Source organism: Brassica napus, chromosome C3 (genome assembly GCF_020379485.1).
Source record: "Brassica napus cultivar Da-Ae chromosome C3, Da-Ae, whole genome shotgun sequence".
Classification (NCBI taxonomy): domain Eukaryota; kingdom Viridiplantae; phylum Streptophyta; class Magnoliopsida; order Brassicales; family Brassicaceae; genus Brassica; species Brassica napus.
Genome location: NC_063446.1, coordinates 61,074,434 through 61,100,697, shown reverse-complemented (window position 1 = coordinate 61,100,697; position 26,264 = coordinate 61,074,434). Strand labels below are relative to the sequence as shown.

General features: G+C 36.6%; 1 protein-coding gene and 1 long non-coding RNA gene across 3 annotated transcripts; both read right to left on the bottom strand.

Annotated features, from left to right (window-relative positions):
* Window positions 1-8,851: 8,851 nt before the first annotated feature.
* Window positions 8,852-18,902, bottom strand: LOC125584450 (homeobox-leucine zipper protein ATHB-40-like). The gene is made up of 3 exons (XM_048752930.1): window positions 17,981-18,902; window positions 9,748-10,073; window positions 8,852-9,539 (listed from the first exon to the last, which is right to left on the bottom strand). Exons 1-3 carry the CDS (start codon window positions 18,060-18,062, stop codon window positions 9,285-9,287), a joined length of 663 nt encoding a protein of 220 aa, XP_048608887.1. The 5' UTR covers window positions 18,063-18,902; the 3' UTR covers window positions 8,852-9,284.
* Window positions 18,903-19,427: 525 nt separating this feature from the next.
* Window positions 19,428-20,603, bottom strand: LOC125584449. Of its 2 annotated transcripts, XR_007321380.1 has the most exons (3): window positions 20,394-20,603; window positions 19,886-20,309; window positions 19,428-19,809 (listed from the first exon to the last, which is right to left on the bottom strand). It is a non-coding gene; the product is annotated as an uncharacterized LOC125584449 (long non-coding RNA). The 2 variants fall into 2 exon arrangements; XR_007321379.1 differs by having other exon boundaries at window positions 19,595-20,309.
* Between the last annotated feature and the right edge of the window lie 5,661 nt (window positions 20,604-26,264).

Here is a 26,264-nt window from a genome sequence, read left to right as displayed (position 1 = left end):
CGTAAGTACTTCTGGATCAACAAAGGGCGGTGGTGCAGAAGAAGGAGGAACCGACCGGGTGTGACGACCCAAACCGACCAAACGTCCCTTCTTCTTTGGAACCGACTGAATAGAAAATAGCCAAATTTACAAATTTAAACCAAGAAATAAATGAATTGAACTTTAAAAAAAAAGAACTTACGGATTCAACGATTTCGTTGATTCGAAATCGGGACAAGTTGGTCGAAGCCGTCGAAGCGTCATCCTCGGTTTGAAGCTGAGACACTTCGTCTACGACCTGAGTTTGGACCAGGTCGACCACGTCCCTCAGAAGACCGTCATCAATCTGGCCGGTCTTCTTGTTGGTATACGCCCTCCTCATTAGGGCGAGATCATCAACCGGCTCGCCATCATTTTCTTCCGCCTTGAAAAAAAACATAAATTAAAGAAACATTAGAAATTAGAAGAAATGCACGATAAATTAAAATTCTGAAACTCAAATAATTGAAGAAAAAGCGGTTGAACTTACCATGCGATCTCCCAGAGTGGCAATAGATTGAGCACCCAAGTTATGCTTGTAGATGCCCTTCCCTTTACGGTCGCTCCTGCGGTTGGTGGAGTTGGTGGAAGAAGTTTCTTTCGTCTCTTCCTTATCCCAATGCGCACACAACTCCTTCCAGACCGTGTCGTTCATCGACTTTGGGACCTTTTAATTAAAAAAAATAGTTTAATAAATTAAAAAAATAGTTTAATAAATTAAAAAATTGTTTAATAAATTAAATCGAACCTTATTGATTTCTCACTTCTTCTTCCACTCGTGGATCTGCTTCCCATAGTTGTCCATAACTTTATGGACGAAGTGGTGATAGATAAAGAGGGTCTCATCGGAATTCCAGTTGAACTCTTGCTGAAAAAAAAACACAATTAGTAGAAAATTTATATTAAAGATTAAAAAAAAACACAATTAGTAGAAAATTCATAATCAGTCTAAGACACTTAATAAGGGTTATATAAGTGTTATTCAAACCGCAAAACGTTGTTTTCGGTTTAAAAACCCTACTTCCTCGGAATTTCCTCGGAATTTTCCGAGGGAATTCCGAGGAAACCCTTATCTTCCTCGGAATTCCGTCGGAATATTCCGAGGAAATACCGAGGAACTAGTGTTTGGGGTTTCAAAACATCATTTTTTTTACCGTATTTCATTTCTTATACAATTGTAATGCATACCATTGAGGATTCTTTGTATAGATGAGCATAAACCATTAAATAACAAATTTCAAAACTAATTGAAAGTATTCCCTTTACCGTTCATTAAAAGGTATAAGTGTTTCTCTTATGTTGTGGGATTTCGTTCATACAATCGGAAAAGTGTTAATTATACGGTAAAGAACAAATTTTGACTTCATAATGAACGTAAGACACTTAATAAGGGTTATATAGGTGTTATTCAAACCGCAAAACGTTGTTTTCGGTTTAAAAACCCTATTTCCTCGGAAAAGCCTCGGAATATTCCGAGGGAATTCCGAGGAAACCCTATTCTTCCTCGGAATTCTGTCGGAATATTCCGAGGCTTTTCCGAGGAAACAGGGTTTGGGGTAACAATGTGATCGATCGAGAACAAAATCTCGTACGTTTTTTTATAAACGGATCGATCGATGGATATATGTCCGAAAACGCATCGACCGATCACTAAGATGGACCAAAGCGTAACAATGTGATCGATCGATTAGATTATCCCACCGATCGATCGAGAATATCAAGTGTTCCTCGAAATTTCCTCGGAAAATCTCGTACGTTTTTTTATAAACGGATCGATCGATGGATATATGTCCGAAAACGCACCGATCGATCACTAAGATGGACCAAAGCGTAACAATGTGATCGATCGATTAGATTATCCCACCGATCGATCGAGAATATCAAGTGTTCCTCGGAATTTCCTCGGAAAATCTCGTAAGTTTTTTTTATAAACGGATCGATCGATGGATATATGTCCGGAAACGCATCGATCGATCACTAAGATGGACCAAAGCGTAACAATGTGATCGATCGATTAGATTATCCAATCGATCGATCGAGAATATCAAGTGTTCCTCGGAATTTCCTCGGAAAATTCCGAGGCTTTTCCGAGGAAAGAGGAAGTGTTCCTCGGAATTTCCTCGGTATTTCTTTAAAAAAAAAAATCAATGGTAGTCTGTTTCCGAGTCATCATCACCAGATGAATCTGAATCTGGATCTTGGTGAAACTCTCCAATCACTGGTTCATCCTCTACGTGAACGACGGCTTCCTCTCCGAAGTCGGTTAAATCGACTACAAGGCCAACTCCAGCTAAATCTTTTGCTGCACTTAAGTTACCGGATGTGCTTGGTTGTAGTGGGTCTTCCAGCTCAGAACTTCTCTGAACTCGGCCTCTCGGGTTGAGTCTTGTAACAGTAACCCCTGGATCATCTCTGTTCCTTACCCGGGGGTACTTGATATAACAAACCTGTAACATTTAGAAAATTATTAGTAAAATTATAAATTAATACACATGATGATGAATCATTCTGAATAATTAACATTTAATTACCTGATCGGCCTGAGAAGCAAGAATGAAAGGATCATAATATTGCAGCTTTCGCCTCGAATTTACTGATGTAACACCAAACGCATCTGTTCTTACACCTCGATCTGGAGTGTTGTCGTGCCAATCACAATAGAAAACAGTACAGCGCAATCCAACCATGCCCAAATACTTGATTTCCAAAATCTCATGTATGTGTCCGTAGTATACATCATCTCCTGATGCAGAACAAACGCCAACATCATAAGTCATACTCGAACGTCTCCTCTTCTGAGTTGCGAATGCATATCCTCGAGTACAAAACCTCGGATATGACTTCACAACAAAGTTTGGTCCAACGACCATCTCACGTACCCAATCGTCAAATGTTTCACCTCTGGCCAAACCAGCAGACACCTATTAATAGCACATATATATATGTTATATCAATAAATGTGAATTAGTATAAATATGTGATAAAATATATTTTAATTTGTTTAAAGCACTCACATAAGTAAACATCCATCCAGTAAATTCTCTCTGCTTCATTTCTTCTAGTTCGTCCTCTGTGGCGTATCTATACTCGAACCGCTTTTCTGCCATGAAAATCCTGTATATGATGACAATAATGTAATTAATTAAGATTTAAATTTCAACTTGTTAAAATAAAAATTTGTAAGCTAATTTATTTACCTCTCATATTGAAGAACGTCTTCGCAGTTGGTGAGCAAATATGTTTGCAAATGACTGCGCTCCTGCTCAGTAAGTCGACGGTCCTTTGGTTTTCCGCTAAGTCGTCCAACGTCTGTGAAAATGTCTGGAACCGTAACATGATATGTTGCCCGTTCGCTTCTATCATCATGCCGAGCAGGTCTTCTGTTTTTGGTCTGAACTTCTGCTGGAAAGTAGTACTCGGTAAAGTTTGAAGTTTCTTCATTGATCATCTGTGCGACTATAGAACCTTCCACCCTACTTAAATTTTTCATCATCTTCTTCAAATGGAACATATACCGCTCATACAGATACATCCATCTATACTGCACAGGACCACCAAGTTCCAATTCTCTTGCCATGTGAATAACAAGATGCTCCATAGCATCAAAAAATGAGGGAGGAAATATCTTCTCAAGGTTGCACTGAATCACGGCTATGTTAGTCTTCAAATTTTCAATACCTTCAAGAGTCACTGATCTCGTGCATAAATCGCGGAAGAAACCACTTAGCCCTGCAATTGCTTCATGAACATTTCGTGCTAATAGTTCCGTGAAGGCGAACGGAAGGAGGCGCTGCATCATTACATGGCAATCGTGGCTTTTCAAGCCAGTAAACTTTCCTTCCTTTCTGTCGATACAGTTACGCAAATTTGATGCGTAACCGTCTGGAAATTCCACATCGTTTGAAATCCAATCAAAGAACGCATCTTTTCCCTCTGCATCAAGTCGGTATATGGGAAAAGGAGCCCTACCATTCTCATAAACATGAAGTTCTGAACGAGCACATATATCGACTAAATCCAGTCTTGACTTCAAATTATCCTTTATTTTACCTTGAACATTAAGGATCGTGTTCATGAGATTGTCAAAAAAGTTCTTCTCAATATGCATGACATCTAAATTATGCCTTAGCAGATGATCCTCCCAGTATGGCAGATCCCAGAAAATACTTTTTTGTGCCAGTTATGTAGTTCTCTAACAGCATCTACCGGAAAACGCTCATGTCCACCGACGTCTGGCGTCCTTTCTGCACCAAAATCTCTTAGTTGTATCTTCAAATCTTTTCCACAAATTTCCGGAGGTGGACTGTCAAACACCCTCTTGTTCTTCGTAAACAAATTCCTACTCCTACGATATGGATGATCAGGTGGTAGGAATCTCCTATGACAGTCAAACCAACACGTTTTCCTTCCGTGGTTTAGTTGGAAAGCATCAGTGTTATCTTGACAATATGGACATGATAGCCTTCCATGCGTTGTCCATCCAGACAACATACCATATGCTGGAAAATCACTTATTGTCCACATTAGTACTGCCCGCATTTGAAAGTTTTCTTTACACGAAACATCGTATGTTTCAGCACCTTGAGCCCATAGTTGTTGCAACTCATATATTAGTGGCTGAAGAAACACATCAAGTGATCTCTTAGGATGCTCTGGTCCGGGAACGAGAATCGAGAGAAACAAAAACTCTCGTCGCAAGCACAAGTTTGGGGGTAGGTTGTATGGTGTAAGAATGACGGGCCATAGAGAATACTGTCTTCCACTCTTGCCAAACGGGCTGAAACCATCAGTACATAATCCAAGGTAGACATTTCTTCTCTCATACGCAAAGTCGGGATACTTTGATTGGAAATGCTTCCACGCTTTTGCATCTGAAGGATGTCTGATCTCACCATCTGTTGAGTGCTCCGCATGCCATCTCATTGGTTGCGCTGTGCGTTCAGACAGATACAACCTCTGCAACCTTTCCGTCAAAGGTAAATACCACATCCTTTTATATGGCACTGGAACTCTTCCACTCGTATCTTTATAACGAGGCTTTCCACAAAATTTGCATGTAACACGCTGTTCATCCGCCCTCCAATAAATCATGCAGTTGTCGCTGCATACATCTATTACCTGATACGATAAACCAAGACCAGCTACGAGTTTCTGAACCTCGTAGTATGAACCAGGAGCTACATTATCCTCGGGTAGAATACCTTTTACAAAATCAGCAATCGCATCCACACAGTCTTCAGCCAAATTATAATCTGTTTTAATGCCCATCAATCTTGTAGCAGATGATAAAGCTGTATGACCATCTCTGCAACCTTCGTACAATGGTTGCTTTCCAGCATCCAACATATCATAAAATCTCCTAGCTTGTGCATTGGGTAAATCTTCCCCTCTAAAATGATCATTTACCATCTGCTCAGTACCTACACCATAATCTACATCCGTTCTAATTGGTTCTTCTAATCTAACCGCTGGCTGAGGTTCGCTAGTACTACCATGTTCATAATCAGTTTCCCCATGATGATACCAAATTTTGTAACTTCGTGTAAACCCACTCAAATATAGATGAGTCCAAACATCCCACTCTTTAATAATCTTTCTATTTTTACAATTAGAGCAAGGACATCTTAACATACATGTTTTTGCTTCCGGTTGTCGGTGAACTAACCCCATGAATTCGGTTATACCTCGTTGGTATTCTTCCGTAAGCAAGCTCGTGTTCGGATCCAAATGAGGTTGATCGATCCAAGAACGAAAATAATTTGGAGAAGACATATTTTTTATGAATCAAATTCGTGTGTAAATAGAGTAAGAGGGAGGATGAAGATATGGAGTGAATGAAGAGGAAGAGGAGTGCTTGTATTTATAGTTTAAATCCTGCCGACAGACCGAGGAAATTCCGACGGAATTCCAACGCCAACGGCTAGTTCGTCGGAATTTCCTCGGAATTTTGTAAAATCCCCCAACGGCTCTCCAACGGCTATAATATTTCCTCGGAATTCATCGGTTTTTTCCGAGGAACACATATTTCCTCGGAATTTTCTCGGAATATTCCGACGGATTGATATTTCCTCGGAATTCCGTCGGTATATTCCGAGAAAATTCCGAGGAAACCAAATTTTGTGTTTCCTCGGAATTTCCTCGGAAATTCCTCGGGATATTACGAGGATTTCATTTTCCGTCGGAATGTCCGTCAGAATATCGCTGTTTTCTTGTAGTGTTTGTTTTGTTTTTGTTGTGTTTTTTAGTTTCTTCTTTGTTTGGAGTTGTGATTCCTTCTTGTTGTGGTATGCCTCGGGAGTTTCGATAACTGCCCGCTTTGTTTTTTGCTATGTAATTCACGTTGATGATGGAATATTCAGACGAAAAAGAAACTGGAGTTGTGTGCGTGTGTGACTAAAATATTCTGATTAAGATATACAGAATAATTAATTTCATCCAATGGCCGACTTAACAGTGGGTTCAAACTCCAAATGACATAAATAGTTGTATATTAAAAGTTGACTAATTACAAAGATATGATATAGATATGAAAATTCACTCCAAACAAATCGTTTATCTTAAATAGAATATTTCATGGAGCATGCATGAGCATCACCATTAGCAACTAGGTGACCGATGTGATTGATCACCATATAGCAAAAGGTGACAAACATTTTAATTATCATCGTATGTGGACTCAGACAACACACTAGATGCACTGAATGTGTTGAAAGTTGTTATAAGTACTTAAAACGAACCGTCCTAGGAAAGAACCAGTACACAATGTTCGCCTTCACTAATTCGCCAAATATTTCTTCGTCGGCCCAGAGTTTTTTTTTTTAACTTTACGAGACCAGATTTTTTCGGTCGGTAATTTGAATATTGATTTATATATGCCTAGATCAAACATATCAGAACGCCATTCAAAAGCAAAACAACCTAGTCAAATGTCTTTTAAGGAACAGACTTTGAATTCTATTTACACAGCTACTGCATTGATTGTTTAAAATATTTATGTATAATCAAAACTAGATGATAGTTTAATCTCTAAATCAACAAGAAAAAACTGGATAGTCGTAGGTCTATTTAGCTACTCATCTTGATATAGTACTAATATGCATGTAACCGTTCATGTTTAAGAACATGTTTAATGCAAGTTTCTTAGCTAGGTCTCTTACTATTAAAATATAAAAAAGTAATTAAAAGCATGAGAGAGGAATATGATATGTCTCTTATTTCAACTTCCAGTTATCTTGGTAAATTTTTTATATCGTTAGTTGCATCTTAGGAAATCATTTTTTTTGAATTTTCTCCATTGGTTACTGGTCGAGCCACAGAAGCAAGAGCATGATTATTGGGGGGGGGGGTTAGGGTGGAATTCTTAGCGGAATATAAGAGTCTGTCTCTTAACTTTTAACTAAAAAGTTAAGAACCAGCTCTTAAATAAGATATTTAAGAGCCGTTTCTTACCTTTTTTAGTTAAAAGTTAATAGTCGGGTTCTTATATTCCGCTAAGTAGGCCAGAGACGGATCGGTATCCGGGCAATTTTAAGGTATCCGGATCCGGATCCTTATCCGGCGGATCCATAATTTTACTATCTTTATTTAGATCTGGGGTTCTCGGATATCCGGGCGTCGGATATCCTTCTAAAAATTGTAATATCCGACGGATATCCGGATTCGGATATAGATCCTTAAAATAAATAAAAATAATAATATTAATATATATAAAATATTAACAATCATTTAAAAATATAAATACATATAATGTTTTAAATTATTTCTATGTATAATATTACAAAATTAACATAAAATTTATATATACTATTATAAAAATGAAAATATATTAATAAAATTAGTTTTTATATATAGATATTACTATTTTGAAATAGTTATTAATAAAACTTACGGATCCGGATATCCAAACTAAAAAAATCAAGATATTCGTATCCGGCTTTGACGGATCCAATATTTTACTATCCAGATCCGGATTCGGCCTTTCCGGATATCCGGATTTTCGGATCGGATCTGGATCGGATCTTGGATCGAATCCGGATCTCGGATAAAAGTCTCATGCCTACCGCTAAGAACTCCACCCTAAGAAACTTCCCAATAATCATGCTCTAAGAGACATCTCTTAGCTTAGTTTCTTATTTTTTTCTCTACGTATCATTTTGTGAATGGCTTATTTTATTTTATTAAAATATTATTTTATTAATAAAAATTATCTAAGAGACTCTATTGTGGGTATACACCATTGAACATGCTCTTACGATTTTGATAGGACTATTGAGACATTTTCATTTGATGTATTCGAGTCATATCAATGATGATAACGCTTAAGTGATTAATAAAGCCAATATGACTGTTTTCTAACCATTAGTTGTCAAGTGACTATAAAACTCGACTCATAATGTTTAACCAAATTTAGGTATGTTTGATCCGAACTCCTCTTTATTTAATTTGTCAAACTCTTACTCATGGAGTTAAAACGTTTAACAACTATTTTGTTTTGTTCATGTCATCTAGTCATTTATCTTCTAGACATCTGCAATATATTAAAGGAAAGAATCAAGAATATTTGAATCTTGCATCGCATATTTGAGCCATACTTTTTTGTTAGTTGATAAAAAAAATTATTTGAAGACCACCATTAGCTTCTAGATATAAAGAAAAAGTCTTAATTACGGTATGTCTTAGTCACTTTTATGAATGAATCTTATACCCATCAACAGAACTATCAAATTCAACAAAAGTCCACTCCAAAAATTTCCAAAACTTTAACCGAACGAGGTGTTAACCTTCCATTAAACATATATAATATGATTTTATGTAAAGTACATTGCAAATTAGTAAACAAAAAATGATATATGACATACATATATGGATAGGTCAAACCAACCAGAGCTTGTGGTGCGGCGGTGATTAACTTGAGGGAAAAAAACCCAATACGGTGAAGCCATCAGGGTTCGAATCCCAGCCACTAGAGAATTAACATTTTGGCATCGTCAATGATAGAAGGGGGAAATGAGAACAAGTTAATTAGTTGTTATAATTGAAAGAGAATTAGTTATTACAGACTTTTTGCTTCGAAATTAATATGCCAGACAAAGTGACTCAAAATTAACTACATAAGCAAATGTTGCTTACATACAACATTGCCAAATTACACTAGCGTGAAATATATCGGCGTTATATTTATTTGTATATTAGAAATTCAGCAACTATATAGTCTTTTGATTTAGTAAATAATATTCCTTCCTGGTTCACGACACTAATTAATACAATTAAAATATTACATTAAGCTGGTAATTCATCCACTCCTCTCCGTCGATGTAGCTGTTTTCCGGCACCGGATAAACCATGTTATCGTAGTCGTCACCGTCCTCTTCAACTTTATAGTCTCCAAAAAACGACGTTTCATTGTGTTCGACGGAGACTGAAGAAGAAACTGGACTGTTGCTAGAGCCTCCTTCTACTCTTTCTGCCAATCTTTGGATCTCCCTCTCTGCATCAAAGAGTTGTTCCTTGAGCTGAAGAACCTGAGGAAGAATATGTAATGTTAAGCAACTAATCACCATGCAAACATTTGATAAAATTTCAAATAAAAAGTATTTTTGTTAGTGGGTCTGCTCTATAGTTTTGAGTCTCATTGATAAAGACTAGTGACTATTAAATTATAGCATTGTACGGAACACATAAAATTATTTTATGTTGTGTGAATGCAATGAGATAGAAAATAAATGATACCTGTGACTCAAGTCGGCACTTGTCGACAACGACGTTGTCATGTGAGCTTTTGAGTTGGTTGTACTCGTCCTCGAGCCTTTTGTTCTTCCACCGTGCACGACGGTTTTGAAACCAAACGGCAACTTGACGAGGGTCAAGCCCTAGCTCCGCCGCAAGTTTATCTTTCCTCTCCGACTCAAGCTTATGTTCATCGCAAAAGCTCATCTCCAACATGTTCATTTGCTCATCAGTAAGCTTTCTCTTCTTAAACAAGCAGTTACTTCCATCTCCGGCAGCCACCGCCCTTTTGCTCTTCTTCCTCCTTCGCTTCGGTGGCTTCACTTCTCCTACGTACCGACCAAAAGCAAATTAGTAATTCGCTAAAAATAGAAACATGTTAGATTAAAGATTTGATTTTATATTTACTTTTTAGTTTCTTGATGTGTATACCAAGATTTTAGATGTAGGTCTGTTGGTCGAGAACTTGTTTTTTAGGAAAGACTCAAATAGATAACTCAACTGAATTGTATAACTTCTTCCAAAACTAAATTGGAAATTTTTTTAGATAAACTAGCTAACACTACAAGAAAACAGGGGGATTCTGATGGCCGAAATCGTCGGAAATTCGTCGGAATCGGTCTATTCCGACGAATTTCCGACGAACCCGTCCGTCGGTATCGTTTCGTCGGAAAAAAAAAATTCGTCGGAATTTCGTCAGAAATTCCGACGACTTTCTGACGAATACCGAGAAACGTCATTCTGACGAACTTCCGACGATATTACGATGCGGCTACACGAGACCAGAGTTCATCGGAAAATTACAATTCCGACGAACGTGGTTCCTCGGTTTATTCCGACGAACTTTGGGCGTCGGAATTTACCGACGGACATCGGTCGTCGGAATATACCGACGAACCACGTTCGTCGGTATATTCCGACGGAAATGAGTTTGTCGGTAAATTCCGACGGATATATGTCCGTCGGTATATTCCGACGACCGTTGTCCGTCGGTATATACCCTTTTTTTTTTACAAATTAATTTTGCATTTTTATATATTTTTTGATATTAATAAATTTAAAAAATTGGAAATTTAAAACTAATAATATTATAAAATTTAAATTCATAAAAACCGAAATAGGAAAAAAACATTCATAAAGTTTAAAATTCATACAAACCGAAATAGAAAAAAAAACATTCCGAAAGTTTTATAAAGCCGAAATAAACTAAGATGAACTCGAAGACATCAAACGATCTAGCTTCTGCATAATCTCGGTGTTGAACTTCTTCTGGGATGCCAACTCAGCAAGGATAGTGGCATTCTCCGAACGGATAGTGGCATTCTCCGAAAGGATAGTGGTGTTCTGCTCCTCCAATGCCCCAATCCGTTCATCTTTGTCATGTAGCTCCTCGAGAATCATGGGATCGGCATACGGAGCTTGCGAAGAAGATGCCGGATACGAAGAAGCACGACGGGCCAACCCAACTAAACGGCCTCCTTTCCTTTTAGGAACCGCCTACAAAAATATTTAAAGTAAGTAAATATGGACAAGTAAGTAATCGACATTATAAAAAAATATATAATAAAAAAAATAACCTTTCAATCCATTGCAATCATTTGGTTGCAATAGAGACAGGTTGGTTGAAGCTCCCGTGGAGTCGCCGTCATCAGAGAGAGGCTGAGATTGAGAAACTATCTCAGCTTCCACCAAATCAACTACACCTCTGATCACGGGGTCCTGAATTTGACCCGTCGTCTTGTTAGTGTGAGCCACCTTAATGAGTTGGAGACGATCAACGGGATTACCGTCATTTGCTTCGATCTAAAAAAACCGCCATTATTAGCCAAAAAATATATAAAATATTTATTTAAAAATATAAAGATAAATAATAATAAAAAACTTACAAGTTCATCCTCCTTAGTAGACATGGAGCAAGCGCCGAGGTTGTGCACATACATACCTTTCCCGCCACGATCGCTCTTCCGGTTCCTGGAGTTCCTAGAAGACGTCTCTGCAGTGTCTTCCCTCTCCCAATGAGCTATCAACTGCTCCCACACCCCCCCCGTTGATGAACCGTGGCTTCTTGTTCTTCTGCCAAACTGTCTTCCACGCGTTTATCTGCTTTGTGTAAGAGTCCATGGCCTTTTCGTTGAATTTCTTACGGACTGTTTCCGTAAGATCGGAGTGCCAGTTGAACTCTTGCTACAAAACAAACACAATTTAATAAGTAAATATATGTAAAAAAATGTAAAAACTTAAAAAAAATGAAGGGTTACTATACCGCAAACTGACGAAACCACAACTCTCGTTCGTCGGAAGGGATCACACTCCACTTTGGATATCCAAAACGGAGCATGGAGTACATCATCTGGTTGATGCTCCGGCTAATGCCATTTTTCGACTTGGTGAACCTTTAAAAAAAAATACAAGTTAGCAAGTTAATTAAAGCAAAAAATATAACGGTACAAATAAAAAAAAATACTAACCAAGTGCTATGGCCTCGTCGTGGGTTGAGTTGGAGAAACGGGAGATGCTCTCGACCTGGTTGTTGAACCAATAGATGAACCGGCATGACCCCCGGATCCTGTTGAGCAGCAGCGTGAGGGGCAGAGGGAGCTGGAGCGGGAATATATGCGGGAACCGAGTCATGAGACGATACCGATGCACGGGAACCGCTCACCGAACTACGTCGAAGACGGGCTGCGGGGCGGGCTTCATCCTCGGCCCTAAAAAAAAAAATTTGTTAAATATTTATTAGTGGAAACTTAAAAAAAAATATAAAATTTTTTAAAATTTTAAAATTTTTACTATACATGATTTACATATATATATATATATGTATACAAAATTATAATAAATTTATAAATATAGAAAAATGTTGTTAAAATTTATAAATGAAGAAAAATGGTGTTAAATATTTATATTTTTTTTCAAAAAAACGTTTTTAAAAATCAAAAAACGTTTTTAAAAATCAAAAAACGTTTTTAAAAATCAAAAAACGTTTTTAAAAATCAAAAAACGTTTTTAAAAATCAAAAAATGTTCCAAAAAAAACTAAAACAACAATCCTAACTTATATATCCTAAACTATCCATTCAATCCTAAAATGTTCAATCAAACAACCTAAAATCCGAGATCAACTTCCAAAACCCTAAACAATTGAAAAAAAAAGGTTTGGGATGATTCTTACATGATTTGGGGTTTGGGGAAGAGATGGGAGGGTGAGGAGAGGATTCGCCGGTGAAGAGAGGCCGGAATCGCCGGAGAGTCGCCGGAATCGCCGGAGAGTCGGAGAGTTTTGAGAGAGAGAGGCCGCGGAGATAACGAAGAAGAAAGGAGAAGGGTTTTTATTTCCGTGGATTCCGACGGACACGGGTTCGTCGGTATTCCGTCGGTATATTTAAAATATACCAAATGCCGATTCGCGAAAATTTTCAAGCGGTTTGGTTCTCCCGGGCTAATTGAAATTCCGACGGAACGTGTCCGTCAGTATTTTCCGACGGACACATTCCGTCGGTATATTCCGACGGAATTCCGACGACTTAGTGTTTAGGGTGTTCTTTTCAAGTTTCTAAATGCAAAATCCAAACCTTTGATAATATATATAGTATTTGCATAAAGATTTAACAATAAAAATGTTTTATAACACGATTTTACACAACAATATTTTTTGTAGTGTAAGCTTATATAAATATGATTGTATAAGTACATAATGTTAAGATGAGATGTTATGAAAACAATGATATGCATACATAAATATTTTAATGAGTTGTTATATTTGAACGGTTGCGATCTAATACTATACTAAACACTTATTATGTGTTATTTTCATAGTTTTGGCATCTAAATTTATAGATTTTTATGATTGAAACTTTATAGAAAAACATGTCGTCGGTATTTTCCGACGAAATACCGACGACCTTTCCAATTTTCAATGAAACCCGTTGTCGTCGCTATGTCGTCGGTATATTGCGAGGGATTTCCGACGGACCATTAAAAAAAAAAAAAAAAAAACTAATCAGAATCTTCTGAATCTTCATCAAACTCCCCAACCTCGGCTTCCGGCTCTGAATGTACGACAGCATCATGTCCAAACACAGTCAAATTCTCAACGAGTTGAACATTTTCCAAATCTTCAACTGCCTGGGCGTTGCTGGTAGACTCTGGTTGCAATGGTTCATCATCATCAGAAGTTCCATCCACTCGTCCTCTTGGGTTGATTTGCGTTACAGTAACCCATGGATCGTCTCTGTACGTCACCCGAGGGTAACTGATGTAGCACACCTATACATATCAATTATACAAAGTATTAGTTCAATATATAACATTAATTAATTATATTGGTAAAAAATTATGAATATATTGACATACCTGATCAGCTTGCGAACCAAGAATGAAGGGATCATAATATTGAAGTTTCCGCCGCGAATGAACTGATGTAACACCAAACGCATCAATCTTCACTCCTCTATCTGGGGTGGTGTCATACCAATCACAATAGAATACTACACAACGCAATCCAACCATTCCAGGAAATTGGATTTCCAATATTTCTTTTATGTTGCCGTAGTAGACATCGTCACCAGAAGAAGATGAAACACCAGCATCATATGTTGTCTTAGAATGACCTTTCCTTGTGAATGCATATCCTCGCGTACAAAATTTAGGATATGATTTGACCACATAGTTTGGTCCCTGCACAAATTCGCGTATCCAATCATCGAACACAAGACCTCTGGCCAAACCATCATTCACCTATAAAAAAAAACATATATGATTGCAAAATTAATTAGTTTATATATATTAAATTTAAACTAATCATTTGCATAGGGTAATAGGATATATGACTCACATAACTACGAAGCCACGCAGCAAATCCGTTATCTCTAAGTTGTCGAAGCTCATCTTCTGTTGCATGCCTGTGAGTCATACGCAACTCCGCCATATATACACTATATACAAAAATATTATCAATATGAAATAAATTTATTGAATATTAATCTAACAATAAATGAATAAATATTTTTACCTCTCATATTGTAGAACATCTTCACAGTTGGTGAGCAAATATGTTTGCAAATGAGCGTTCTCAGTGTCCGTAAGTCTCCGCTTCGTGAATTTTCCACTAAGTCGTCCTATTTCCTTGAACATGCTTGGGACAGTAACATGATATGTTGCTCTCTCCCCTCTATCATCATGCCGAGCAGGTCTTCGGTGTTTTGTTTGCACTTCTGGTGGAAAATAATTTTCAGCAAAGATTGCAGTTTCTTCATTGATCACCTGTGCCACTATAGATCCTTCCACCCTGCTTTGATTTTTGACCATCTTCTTCAGATGATGCATATAACGCTCAAAAATATACATCCATCTGTACTGCACAGGACCACCAAGTTCCAATTCTCTTGCGAGATGAATAGCAAGATGTTCCATTACATCAAAGAATGATGGAGGAAATATCTTCTCAAGGTTGCACATGCTGACTGGTGCGTTTGTCTTCAAATTATTAATACCCTCTTCAGTCAATACTCTGCTGCATAAGTCACGGAAAAAAACACTAATCCCTGCAATTGCTTCATGAACATTACGTGGCAATAATGCTGAAAAGGCAAACGGAAGGAGGCGCTGCATAATTACATGACAATCATGACTCTTCAAGCCAGTAAACTTTCCTTCGCTTCTATCAACGCAGTTCCCCAAATTTGATGCATATCCGTCAGGAAATTTCACTTTCTCTGTAATCCAATCAAAGAACTCTTCTTTTCTAGCACCATCTAGCCGATAAATGGGAAAAGGGGCCGTACCGTTCTCATCAACGTGAAGTTCAGAACGATCACAAATATCGACTAAATCCAACCTTGACTTCAAATTATCCTTCGTTTTACCTTGGATGTTAAGGACTGTGTTCATCAGATTATCGAAGAAGTTCTTCTCAATATGCATGACATCTAAATTATGCCGCAATAGATGACTCTCCCAATATGGTAGATCCCAGAAAATACTCTTTTTGTGCCAGTTATGTAGCTCTCCAACCGCATTGACTCGAATGTTTTCATGTCCACCTACATCTGGCGTCCTTTCTGCATCAAAATACCTAAACTGCTTCAACAAATCTTTCCCACTAACTTCCTCAGGTGGACCATCAAACACCTGCTTGTTCTTCGTAAACGAAGTCTTACTCCTGCGGTATGGATGATCAGGTGGTAGAAATCGTCTGTGACAGTCAAACCAACACGTTTTCCTTCCGTTCTTTAGTTGGAAAGCATCTGTGTCATCTTGACAATATGGACATGATAGCTTCCCATGTGTTGTCCATCCAGATAACATACCATATGCTGGAAAGTCACTTATTGTCCACATAAGTACTGCCCGCATCTGAAAGTTTTCTTTGCGCGAAACATCGTATGTCTCAAAACCATGCGCCCATAGTTGTTGCAACTCATATATTAGTGGTTGAAGAAACACATCTAGTGATCTTTTAGGATGATCTGGCCCGGGGACTAGAATTGAGAGAAACAAAAACTCTCGTCGCATGCACAAGCTCGGCCGTAAGTTGTACGGTGTCACAATAACTGGCCATAGAGAATACTGCCTTCCATGCTTTCCAAATGGGCTGAAACCATCAGTAGATAATCCAAGATAAACATTTCTTCTCTCTTCCGCAAATTCTGGATATGTTGACTGGAAATGTTTCCAAGCCTTTGCATCTGAAGGATGTCTAATCTCACCATTTGTGGAATGCTCTGCATGCCATCTCATTGCTTTTGCTGTGCGCTCACACTGATACAACCTCTTCAATCTTTCCGTCAAAGGCAAATACCACATTCTTTTGAATGGGATCGGAACTCTTCCCCTCGTCTCCTGATAACGAGGTTTCCCACAAAATTTGCATACATTCCGTGTCTCATCCGCTCTCCAGTAGATCATGCAGTTGTCAATACATACATCTATCACTTCATACGGTAGTTGAAGACCTGCAACAAGTTTCTGAACCTCGTAGTATGAACCCGGTGCAAGGTTATCCTCAGGTAGAATACCTTTGACAAAATCAGTAATCGCATCCATACATTCTTCAGCCAAATTATAGTCTGTCTTAATACCCATTAATCTAGTTGCAGATGATAAGACTGAATGACCATCTCTACAATTTTGATACAAAGGTTGTTTTCCTGCATCCAACATGTCAAAAAATCTCCTAGACTCGGGGTTTGGTTCTTCCCCTCTATAATGATCATGTACCATCTGCTCAGTACCTACACCATAATCTATATCCGTTCTAGATTCTTCTAACCTAATATCAGGCTGAGGTTCACTAACAGGCTGAGGTTCGCTAGTACTACCATATTCATAACCAGTTTCCCCATGAAGGTACCAAACTTTATAATTACGTGAAAACCCTTTCATATACAAATGAGTCCAAACATCAAATTCTTTTATAACCTTATTATTATTGCAAGAAGAGCAGGGACATCTTAACATACCACTTTTTGCATCCGGTTGCTGTTGAACAAGCCTCATGAATTCTCCAATCCCTTGAACGTATTCTTCCGTAAGCAAATTGGTGTTCGGATCCAAATGAGGTTTATCCATCCACGAACGATAATAAACTTCTGAAGACATGATTTTCACGGAATTGTTATGACTAAAGAGAATGAAGAGAGAATGAAGTGTGAATGAGTTGAATGAGGAGGGGTTGTATTTATAGGAAATTGCTTACGGACCTCCGACGACTTTCCGACGAAATTCCGACGGATATAAAGAAGTCCGTCGGAATTCCGTCGGAATTGTCCAATCCCAAACGGCTATACAACGGTCATATGTATTTGTCGGCAACGGTCACATGGTTCGTCGGAATTCCGTCGGAAAATACCGATGGCATTCCGACGACTTTGCTGTTAATCGGAATGTCGTCGGAATTCCGTCGGAATATACCGACGACCTTCCGACGACTACAACGGTTACATTTTTTATCGGAATGTCGTCGGAAAATTCCGACGAACCGTATGTCGTCGGAATTCCGTCGGAAATGGCCGACGGAATTCCGACGACTTCATTTTTTTGGATTTGGTCGGAAATTTGTCAGTATTCCGTCGCAAATGTCCGACGACCTTGGTGTCCGTCGGAAGCTCCGTCGGAATTCGGAGTGTTTTCTTGTAGTGTAAAAACCCCACTTGTTAATTTATAAGAAAATCTATTAAATTTTGGCTTTATCAAAATTCAAAACAAACAAAAAAATGGTGTGGAAATTTCGGACAAACCCTGTGGTACTATATGAGTGTAGACATCAGGGTACAACTGAGAGATGAAAGCCATGTTATGGTCACTCGCCGTGGGGTTCATGTTCTTGTATATCTATCTCTCTCTGTTGTAATTTGTCTCACTTGTGAGCTGTGAGAAGTTGTGTTGTGGAAGAGATAGAGAAAGACCTGTAATTTATAAGGAGTATTGCCAAGAATGAGTTTGTAATCTATCTTTTGAAGTGTCATGTGCCTAATGTGGGCTTCTTGTCTTTGAACCAGCTCATATGTAGAACCCATTCTGCTAGACTACTAGTGGATTATAAACATGACAAAGCTCTAAACAGCTAATCCTGAACCTTTTGGTTCTTTTAAAATAAAAATTTAAGATTCTCAGTTACTCGATTAAGACACTAATCACCACCAAAATGTTTACGATCAAACATTCAATACCAAGGCACAACGTGGACGGTCCAGAAAACACTCACGTCGAGTAAAAGTTTAAACAAATATAAATATAGTCAGCCAACCTGTCTCTTTGGTTCCTTCTACATCCCAAATCACGATTAGAGCTTTAAGCACATGGTTAGCAATTAAACAAATCTTGTCACTAGCTCCTTAATTTAAGATTATAAATCTCCATTTTCGGAAACGTGGCATGTCTAATTACTCCACAGGCGTCCCTAATGACAGCTACATTGGGAGTCTTTTTCTAGATTGCTCTTGGGTTTGGCCCCATAGATTCGTGGGGTTTTCGTTTTAACGTATTGTTTTATAAAAACAATCTCATAATCAGTCTTAATTTGTTGTTATATATTTACAATATTCTTTCTATCTCCACTCTTGCAGCTTTAAACGCGATATTGTATGTTTTCATGGTGGTCCAAGGTTATAAATAGCACAACAAGAAGTATGGTCTTAATAAATTAATAAATCTTATTATAACACTAATACATATTCCGATTGGCTGCTACAAAATTATTGCATTATCCAATCAGGTAAGATCTAAACTAGCTCTTAATAACTACAATAAAATAGTTAAATACCCAAAAATGTATTAACATATTGAAATGCCTATCTTCTTTCACATTTTAATCGTATTAGAAATTCATTTACTTAACCAATAGCTGAAATTTGACCTTTCGGCTCTATTAACTATTCTCCTGATTAACAAACGAATTTAAAAATTGTAACACTATGATTGATAATTTTATGCAACTTTATATTAAGATCTTAGGTAAGCTGATAAATGTTAGGTCAATTTGACTACGTTAGTTAAAAATAGTACGCTTTCAACCACGTAAAAAGAGACCAGCGGATTAGTCACTAATAGCAACTCCAATGGTTTAGAACCCATAATGGGTTCTAATCATTAGTTTAATTGTTAATTTTGTACTTTTTAAGTTTAAAATATTTGCTAATGTAATTAAATTTGTCATGGTTTAATGGGAGAACTTCTTTGAGGTTCTTCAATTTTTTTTTTTAATTTTAAAAGTTGAATTATTAAATTTAAATTGTACAAAACTTATAAATTATTGGATTATGTTCTCTTTTGTAACAAGTTTTTTATTGTTTTCCACCTGCAAAAAATACTGATCAGAGACAATACACACAATAAAAACAAAGAGAACATAATCATATGAACAAACAAATATAATAAATAGACGTTGGGTTAAACTCAGAGCAAGCCATGCATAACGTTGGGTTATATTCATTGTTAAACCAAGTGTTCTTCACAAAAAACAACCGAGAAAGCAAAAGATGTTGGGTTTGCAACATCATTCCAGCACAGACCAAGACAACATGTTAAAGCTTACTTACTTTACCACCACATCTAAACTTCAGAACACCTAAAAATAAAACAACCAAGCAAAGTAATGAAAGAGAGAAGCAAGTGTCTGATGAAAGCATATCTAGAAAACATACTTTTCAGAGCAAAGACTCCAACACCAAAGGCTAAACCGCCTGATATTAGAGGATGAGATGCAGCAACGTTTACACCATTTGCATACAAACATTGAATCATCACATGACGTTAAGATAACAACAACGAGAGCAAATCAAAGCACTGAGTGTAAAAACAGACCTTTGATCTTAGTAATCACCATATGCTCGTAAACGTTATACTCAGAAACAATCTCTCTAATAGAATCCTATATCACAAACACTCAAATTCGTTCAGAGGATGAACAAAGCGCTCTCGATTGTCTACTAACCTCAGGAATGATCCGAATAAGAAATCATAAAGACCTGAAGAGACTGAGAAACACTAGAAACAAGGGAACTTCTTCTCCTTGCTCGGCATCGCCACTAAATGAATCTCCGTATCTCCCAGCAACACCACCGCAGTCTGTTAATCACCAAATCAAACTTCAAATTACTGAATCACTTCTACCAATTATGGAGAAATGAATAATCGATTAAATGCTGCTACCTTCAATTCATGGAAGCAGACTGCGTGGAGACGCATCAACTCGGGAGGTTTGATCGGAGCGGAGGACTCGAGCTTGCAACGAACGGAGCGGAGAAGGACAAGCCGACGAAGGAGAGAGTCATAGATGAGAGGTCGAATAACACCATGACAGATAGGTCTCTTAACAACACTAAAAGTCCCGAAATACACAGCGGTTCTCTGACTTTTAATTATTTTTCATTTATTTTTATTTTTCTTTTCCTTAAAACCCCTCCTTTAGAAACCTCGATGGAGATGGTCTAAGACGGCAACCATCATATCAGTTACAATTGAAAATTCCTACAAAAAAATATATCCCTACAAGTAAATAGTTATGTATATAGACGCACATGCACACTATACACTCATGCATAAAGACGCTTATCCATTTAGAGATCAAAAATACATACTTCGATGTACTATGAAACAATTCAAAGAAAAAACGTCTCAGTCTATCAAACTTAAGCTCGGATATTGATATGGATACAAAAACTGAGATCGAGAGAAAGATACATATTTATATAAAAAGATTGATGATGATCACTTGAAAATATTTACGCATACTAATTAATAATTATACATGTAAAATCAAACTACTGTATAATTGAATCGCAAAAACATGAAAATCTTTATGTCAAATACGACACAAGTGAGACACTGGAGTTAGTTTCAACAACTATTCTAAGCAACTTAACATTTGTAACCAAAAAGAAAAACTATTCTAGACTTGATTATACATTTAAACATTGTTAGTAGGTTGATAGATTTCTAATTTATAAATAGCGCAGTGTTGACAAAAATAAACCCAATATGAAATAAACCTATATTAAATAGGCTTCTAATAGATATCACACAGGCTAAAAACTATAAAGACCAATAACAGGTCATAGACTGGTATAGTATGAAACCAACAAACTTGGCCCAACTCAATATTGATCGAAAGTTACACAGGGCCGTTTTGGCTGACCTGATTAATGATCTGGTGACTGTTAATCACGGTAATTACTAAAGTGGTGATTGTTTATTTACTTACTGTTTTTAATACAATTTCATTCTAAAGACGAAAATATTTGCACAACTCTAATTGATTAGAATAGCATTGACTCTGAATAAATAAATGTAAATAGTTATGAATGAAAATAAAAAATTGTGATATTTGGATGTATTCATGTCCTAGCTTCATAGGCCATAGAAAAGAAATCTAACTTTTTTTATTAAGATATAACAAATCCATAAAAGAATTGTGAACATTTTAGATAATGACAAAAGATCTTCCATAAAAACATAAAATGTGCACTTTCTTAATTCCTATATTTCTATATGAGACTAAATTTGTTCTCGTAAGCGAACAAAAAAGATTAATTTCACTAGCTCGGTTAGAGCATCTGCAATGGAACACTATTTTATCCTTTATATTTTACACTAAAATAGAGTAATTCTATTATAGAATTGAATTTGCTCCAATGGTTTATTCTATTATAGAGTAATGTTATTTTTTACTCCAAATATAGAGTAAAAAAGCAACATTCCTCTATATTTCACTCTATTATAGTGTAACTCTATTATATAGTGAACCATTTGAGCAAATCTAACTCTATAATAGAGTTACTCTATTTTAGTGTAAAATATAGAGAAAATAATAGTGTTCCATTGGAGATGGTCTTATAGACCAATATTTTTGACCAAAAAGACCAATTTTAATCATACGACATTGACTCTTTTTATTATTTTTCTATATGAAACATTTGTTTAGAGCCAGAGGAGTGGAGAGATCATTTGTTTTTAGCTTGCCTTTACACATATGGATTATGGTTGCAGGTTATTGGATTTTTGCTGAGAACAGCTCATACGCCTGATTGGATAGAAATTTTGGCTAGGATTCTTGGTTCTGCGCATGACAGACTCACCTATATTCTTCTGAGTTTAGCTTTTCAAGTGACCATTTATTATATCTGGCGTGATAGGAATGAACGAAGGCATACGCAGAAAACTCGTCCAGCACATCAACTTGCAAAACTGATTGACAAAACCATTAGGCAACATATTATATCGACGCGTTACTACGAGAAGAGACGGCTCGAGGGTTTGCTTCAGCGATGGTTTGGAGCCTACATTGGGCAATTATAGGAGTTAAAAGATGCTTAATACTCTACAAGTTTATTTGTAAATAACTATTATTTTTCCGATGATCAATAAATTTAATATTTCATTAAAAAAACATATAAATTTCTTTTTCCTAGAAAACTTATAAAATGGCACTGATGTATCAATCAAACCCAACAAATTAATAGAAAATTTAGATGACACATGTCACTTCAAAATTGTCAATTGACTTATGCTTTTATAGTATAAAAGATTAATATTATTGGTGACAATGGGAAATGGGTGGATGCGTCCTGAGTTTAGAGTACAAGTATTAAAAGTTATGATGTTTTTACCAAAATCTTTTTATGTTTTTCTTTTATCCTTCCGTTTTGTTTTTAATGGAAAATTCAAATCCGGTGATCAAGTTGATGATGACCACTTTCGGATCCTTGATCTGGATAGGGATGTTGATAAGGGCTTAAACCCACATGCTTGATCCCGGTTAGAGCATCTCCAATGTATTACTCCATTTTCTACTCTAAAATAGAGTAACTCCAAAATGGAGTTGAGTTTTGTTTCAATGTATTACTCCATTTCCTACTCTAAAATAGAATATTTTTAATATATTATGTTTTATGTTATTAAAAAATTAGTAATATCATCTTTCATTTATACTATTTGCAAAATAGTCTATTTTCGTATGTATGATCTTTTATGTTTTATATTATATATATTTTGTTGCATAAAAGAGTTCACTAGATGGATATTTATATAATTAAGAAATATTAACAGTAATTTTTATAATATATATAGTGAAATAATATTTATATATTTATTTATAATAATATTTTATTAAAAACCAAAATATTTAAATATGGAAGACCATTTTATAAATAAAAAAGTTCAACTCCATTTTGGAGTAATGAGTTGGTTTACTCCATATTTGGAGTAATCATATCTATTACTCTATTTTGGAGTGGATTTTGGAGTGGGGTTGGAGATGATTTTACTGCAAAATGGAGTTTGGAGTGGGTTTTGGAGTAGGGTTGGAGATGCCCTTAGGAATGTTCTTACGTGTTTTTTGTTTTGTTTTTCTATTTTATTCAGATGTTTTTATCAAATCGTTTTCTATGTTTTTTTAATTATACCTTTTTGATTTTCAGTGGTGATTCTCTAATCGGATCTTTGATACCCTGTTGGGAATGTCCTTATGTGTTTTTGGTTTTGTTTTCTATTTCATTTTGATGTTTTTATTAAATATTCTATTTTTTTAATTATCCATTCTTTTTTATTTTCAGTGGTAATTCTATCATTTTTATTCGGTTAACGATGTTGATAAAGGCTCAATAGGTCAATCCCATCCCACATACTTCGTGGCACTTGGGATACGATTCTCGCCTCTTTCAGTGAGTCTAGTGGGCCAACCTTGCCGACCAGTTGTGGCCTTGTAAGTCGAAAAAGAAGACAAGGGTTCAATGGCTTAATCCCATCCCACATACCGGGTTTTTCAAAAGTCAACTCTCGCCCTCACGAGAGATATCCCATGATTCTAGGTTGTTTTTCAAAAGCGGCTCTTAGTCTCACGATTCTAGAATGACTAGAGTATAGAATGCTATTTACTACATTAGTGTAGAGCCTTTAAAAGTTGAGTTAGCAGTTGCACCTTACATTAGCGTTTTCAAGGCCGAGATAATCCAAACATATCCGGATGGTGTTGGGCTGATGATTTTTGGTTCCTCTGTTCTTGTTACGACTGTCTCTCCTCGTTTTAATTCAATTGTGGAACTTCGAAGAAACCCCACTACCATTTCTTCGGTTAAACAAAACTCAGCCTTTGCTGAGACGAATTTAGAGTTAAATCTCTTGGATAAAGATTTCCTGAAATTCAGAGACCCTTTCAGAGCCATCTAGCTCTTAAGAGAGAAGAAATTCCCTTATGGTTCCCGTTGCCTCCCTTCTTGCAGAAATTGCAAGTACCCTAGAAATCATAGTCTGGCGCTCTGTTCAGAAATGAGAATATAGCAATTCATGATTCGCTAACCCCATTGCAATTCGGAACACGATGCTGATCAAACAAGACAATTACCTTCCTAGAGGGATCAAGATAAATAATAACTAACTTGGAGATGTGTTACGATTCTAAATTGCCTGCAAAAAAATATTGAGTCATCATGTGTAAATCATGTGCAACTATAGAAAGCTACGAACTTTATGTGTGTTTACCTGAAAAGTTTCTGGTTGTCAGAACTTTACTCTGGTGCAATTAAGTTTATTAGAGTATGATTGCTTGCTTGATGTTTGATTACAATGCAACAATTTCGAGTACAAGAGTATTCAAGTCTTCTTGTCAAAGCTTTGTCTTTTGATTGAGCCATTTCTGAAGAAAATGCACAACTATAGAAAGACATGGACTTTATGTTTAATCTAGTACGTTGATTTATTGTCTATGATGGAATTGATTACTTCATTAACTAAACCATTTTATTTGTAAGGGAATCTAGTACATGTGTAGTTTCAGAACTCAATTGGATTTATGTCTATTGTGAACAGTTGCGAGGCCAAAAAGGATCAAAAAATTAAAAAGGGTCATTAGGAAAACCAAATATGGTTCTGGGAATTCATTGATATAGTTTTCAACTAAATATGTCACTTTCTATTATGAAATGCAACTTACCAATTTGATTTATAGTATTTGTGGTTTCAAGTGATCCTATTATCATTGACGTAGATCTTCCATGATCGTGAGTCCGTTCTGGTCACTATTGTGTACACTCTAGTATTCTATATGTTTGTTGAGTAAGATTCCCCATATGCTATGTAGGTGTTAAGCTGTAGTAAGATGAATTTTTAGAAGAAATCATAAATTTGAATCTAACATTCTCAACACCATGATTGATATATTTTTAGTCAGGAAAGTGTTGAGTCTTCTGTAAATTGCATATCTGCGATTGGTTCTTAATATGTTCTTTCATTACTTGCACTCACTTACTTATAAATCCATTTAATCCCACATTTTTATGGAATCTATCACTTTTACTGTCTTTTGGCTTATATGATAGTTTGGTTCCTTTAACCAGTTATTTTTGCAATTTATTCTTGTTTTAATGATCTAAGAAAGGAAAGCAATATAAGGAAGCATAAATGCGGAATCTTACATCACATGGATCTTTGTTCTACAATTTAGTGTCAATCTCTGAAACACATATTGATTCCACGTCATGTTTGTGTGCAAACGGATAATAATCACACAGCTAGTTCATCATGGGTGCTTTCATCCCAATAAGCTACATATTTGGAGTAGGAATGTTCAAGATAGACTTTATTCGTTGAGGCTTAACTTATGGATCATGTGTGTTTGCTAGTGATGGCTCAAGAAAAGCAACAGAAACCCATCCCACATGTGGGTTTGCTATTTCACCTTACTTGTTCATCATGGTTATGGAAGTGGCATCTAAGCTTCTTGAACAAGCAGTTGATAATGGGAATATTAGACTTCACCCGGGGTGCGTTGAGCCAAGGGTAACCCATCTCTTGTTTGCAGACGACCTCCTAGTGTTCTCAGACGGATCAAGGCATTCCATCTCTGGTATTAAGCATGTGATGTCCAGTTTTCGGGATTGGTCTGGCCTAGATATGAATGCTTCAAAATTAGAAATATTGTTTGGTGGTTATGAAGACATTGAGGCCTCGGTGATCAGTGATATCTCTGGTTTCAAGATTGGTACATTTCCTACAAGATATCTTGGTCTCCCGCTAAATCCGAGCAGA

What these genes read in the sequence shown, in the direction of transcription:
- LOC125584450 (XM_048752930.1), bottom strand. Translation starts at nt 18,062, where the DNA reads ATGAACCCCACGGCGAGTGACCATAACATGGCTTTCATCTCTCAGTTG. An exon ending in CACTCATATAGTACCACAGG is followed by an intron (nt 10,074 to 17,980) that starts GTTTGTCCGAAA and finishes GTCGGTACGTAG; the next exon opens with GAGAAGTGAAGCCACCGAAG. An exon ending in AGTGCCGACTTGAGTCACAG is followed by an intron (nt 9,540 to 9,747) that starts GTATCATTTATT and finishes ATTCTTCCTCAG; the next exon opens with GTTCTTCAGCTCAAGGAACA.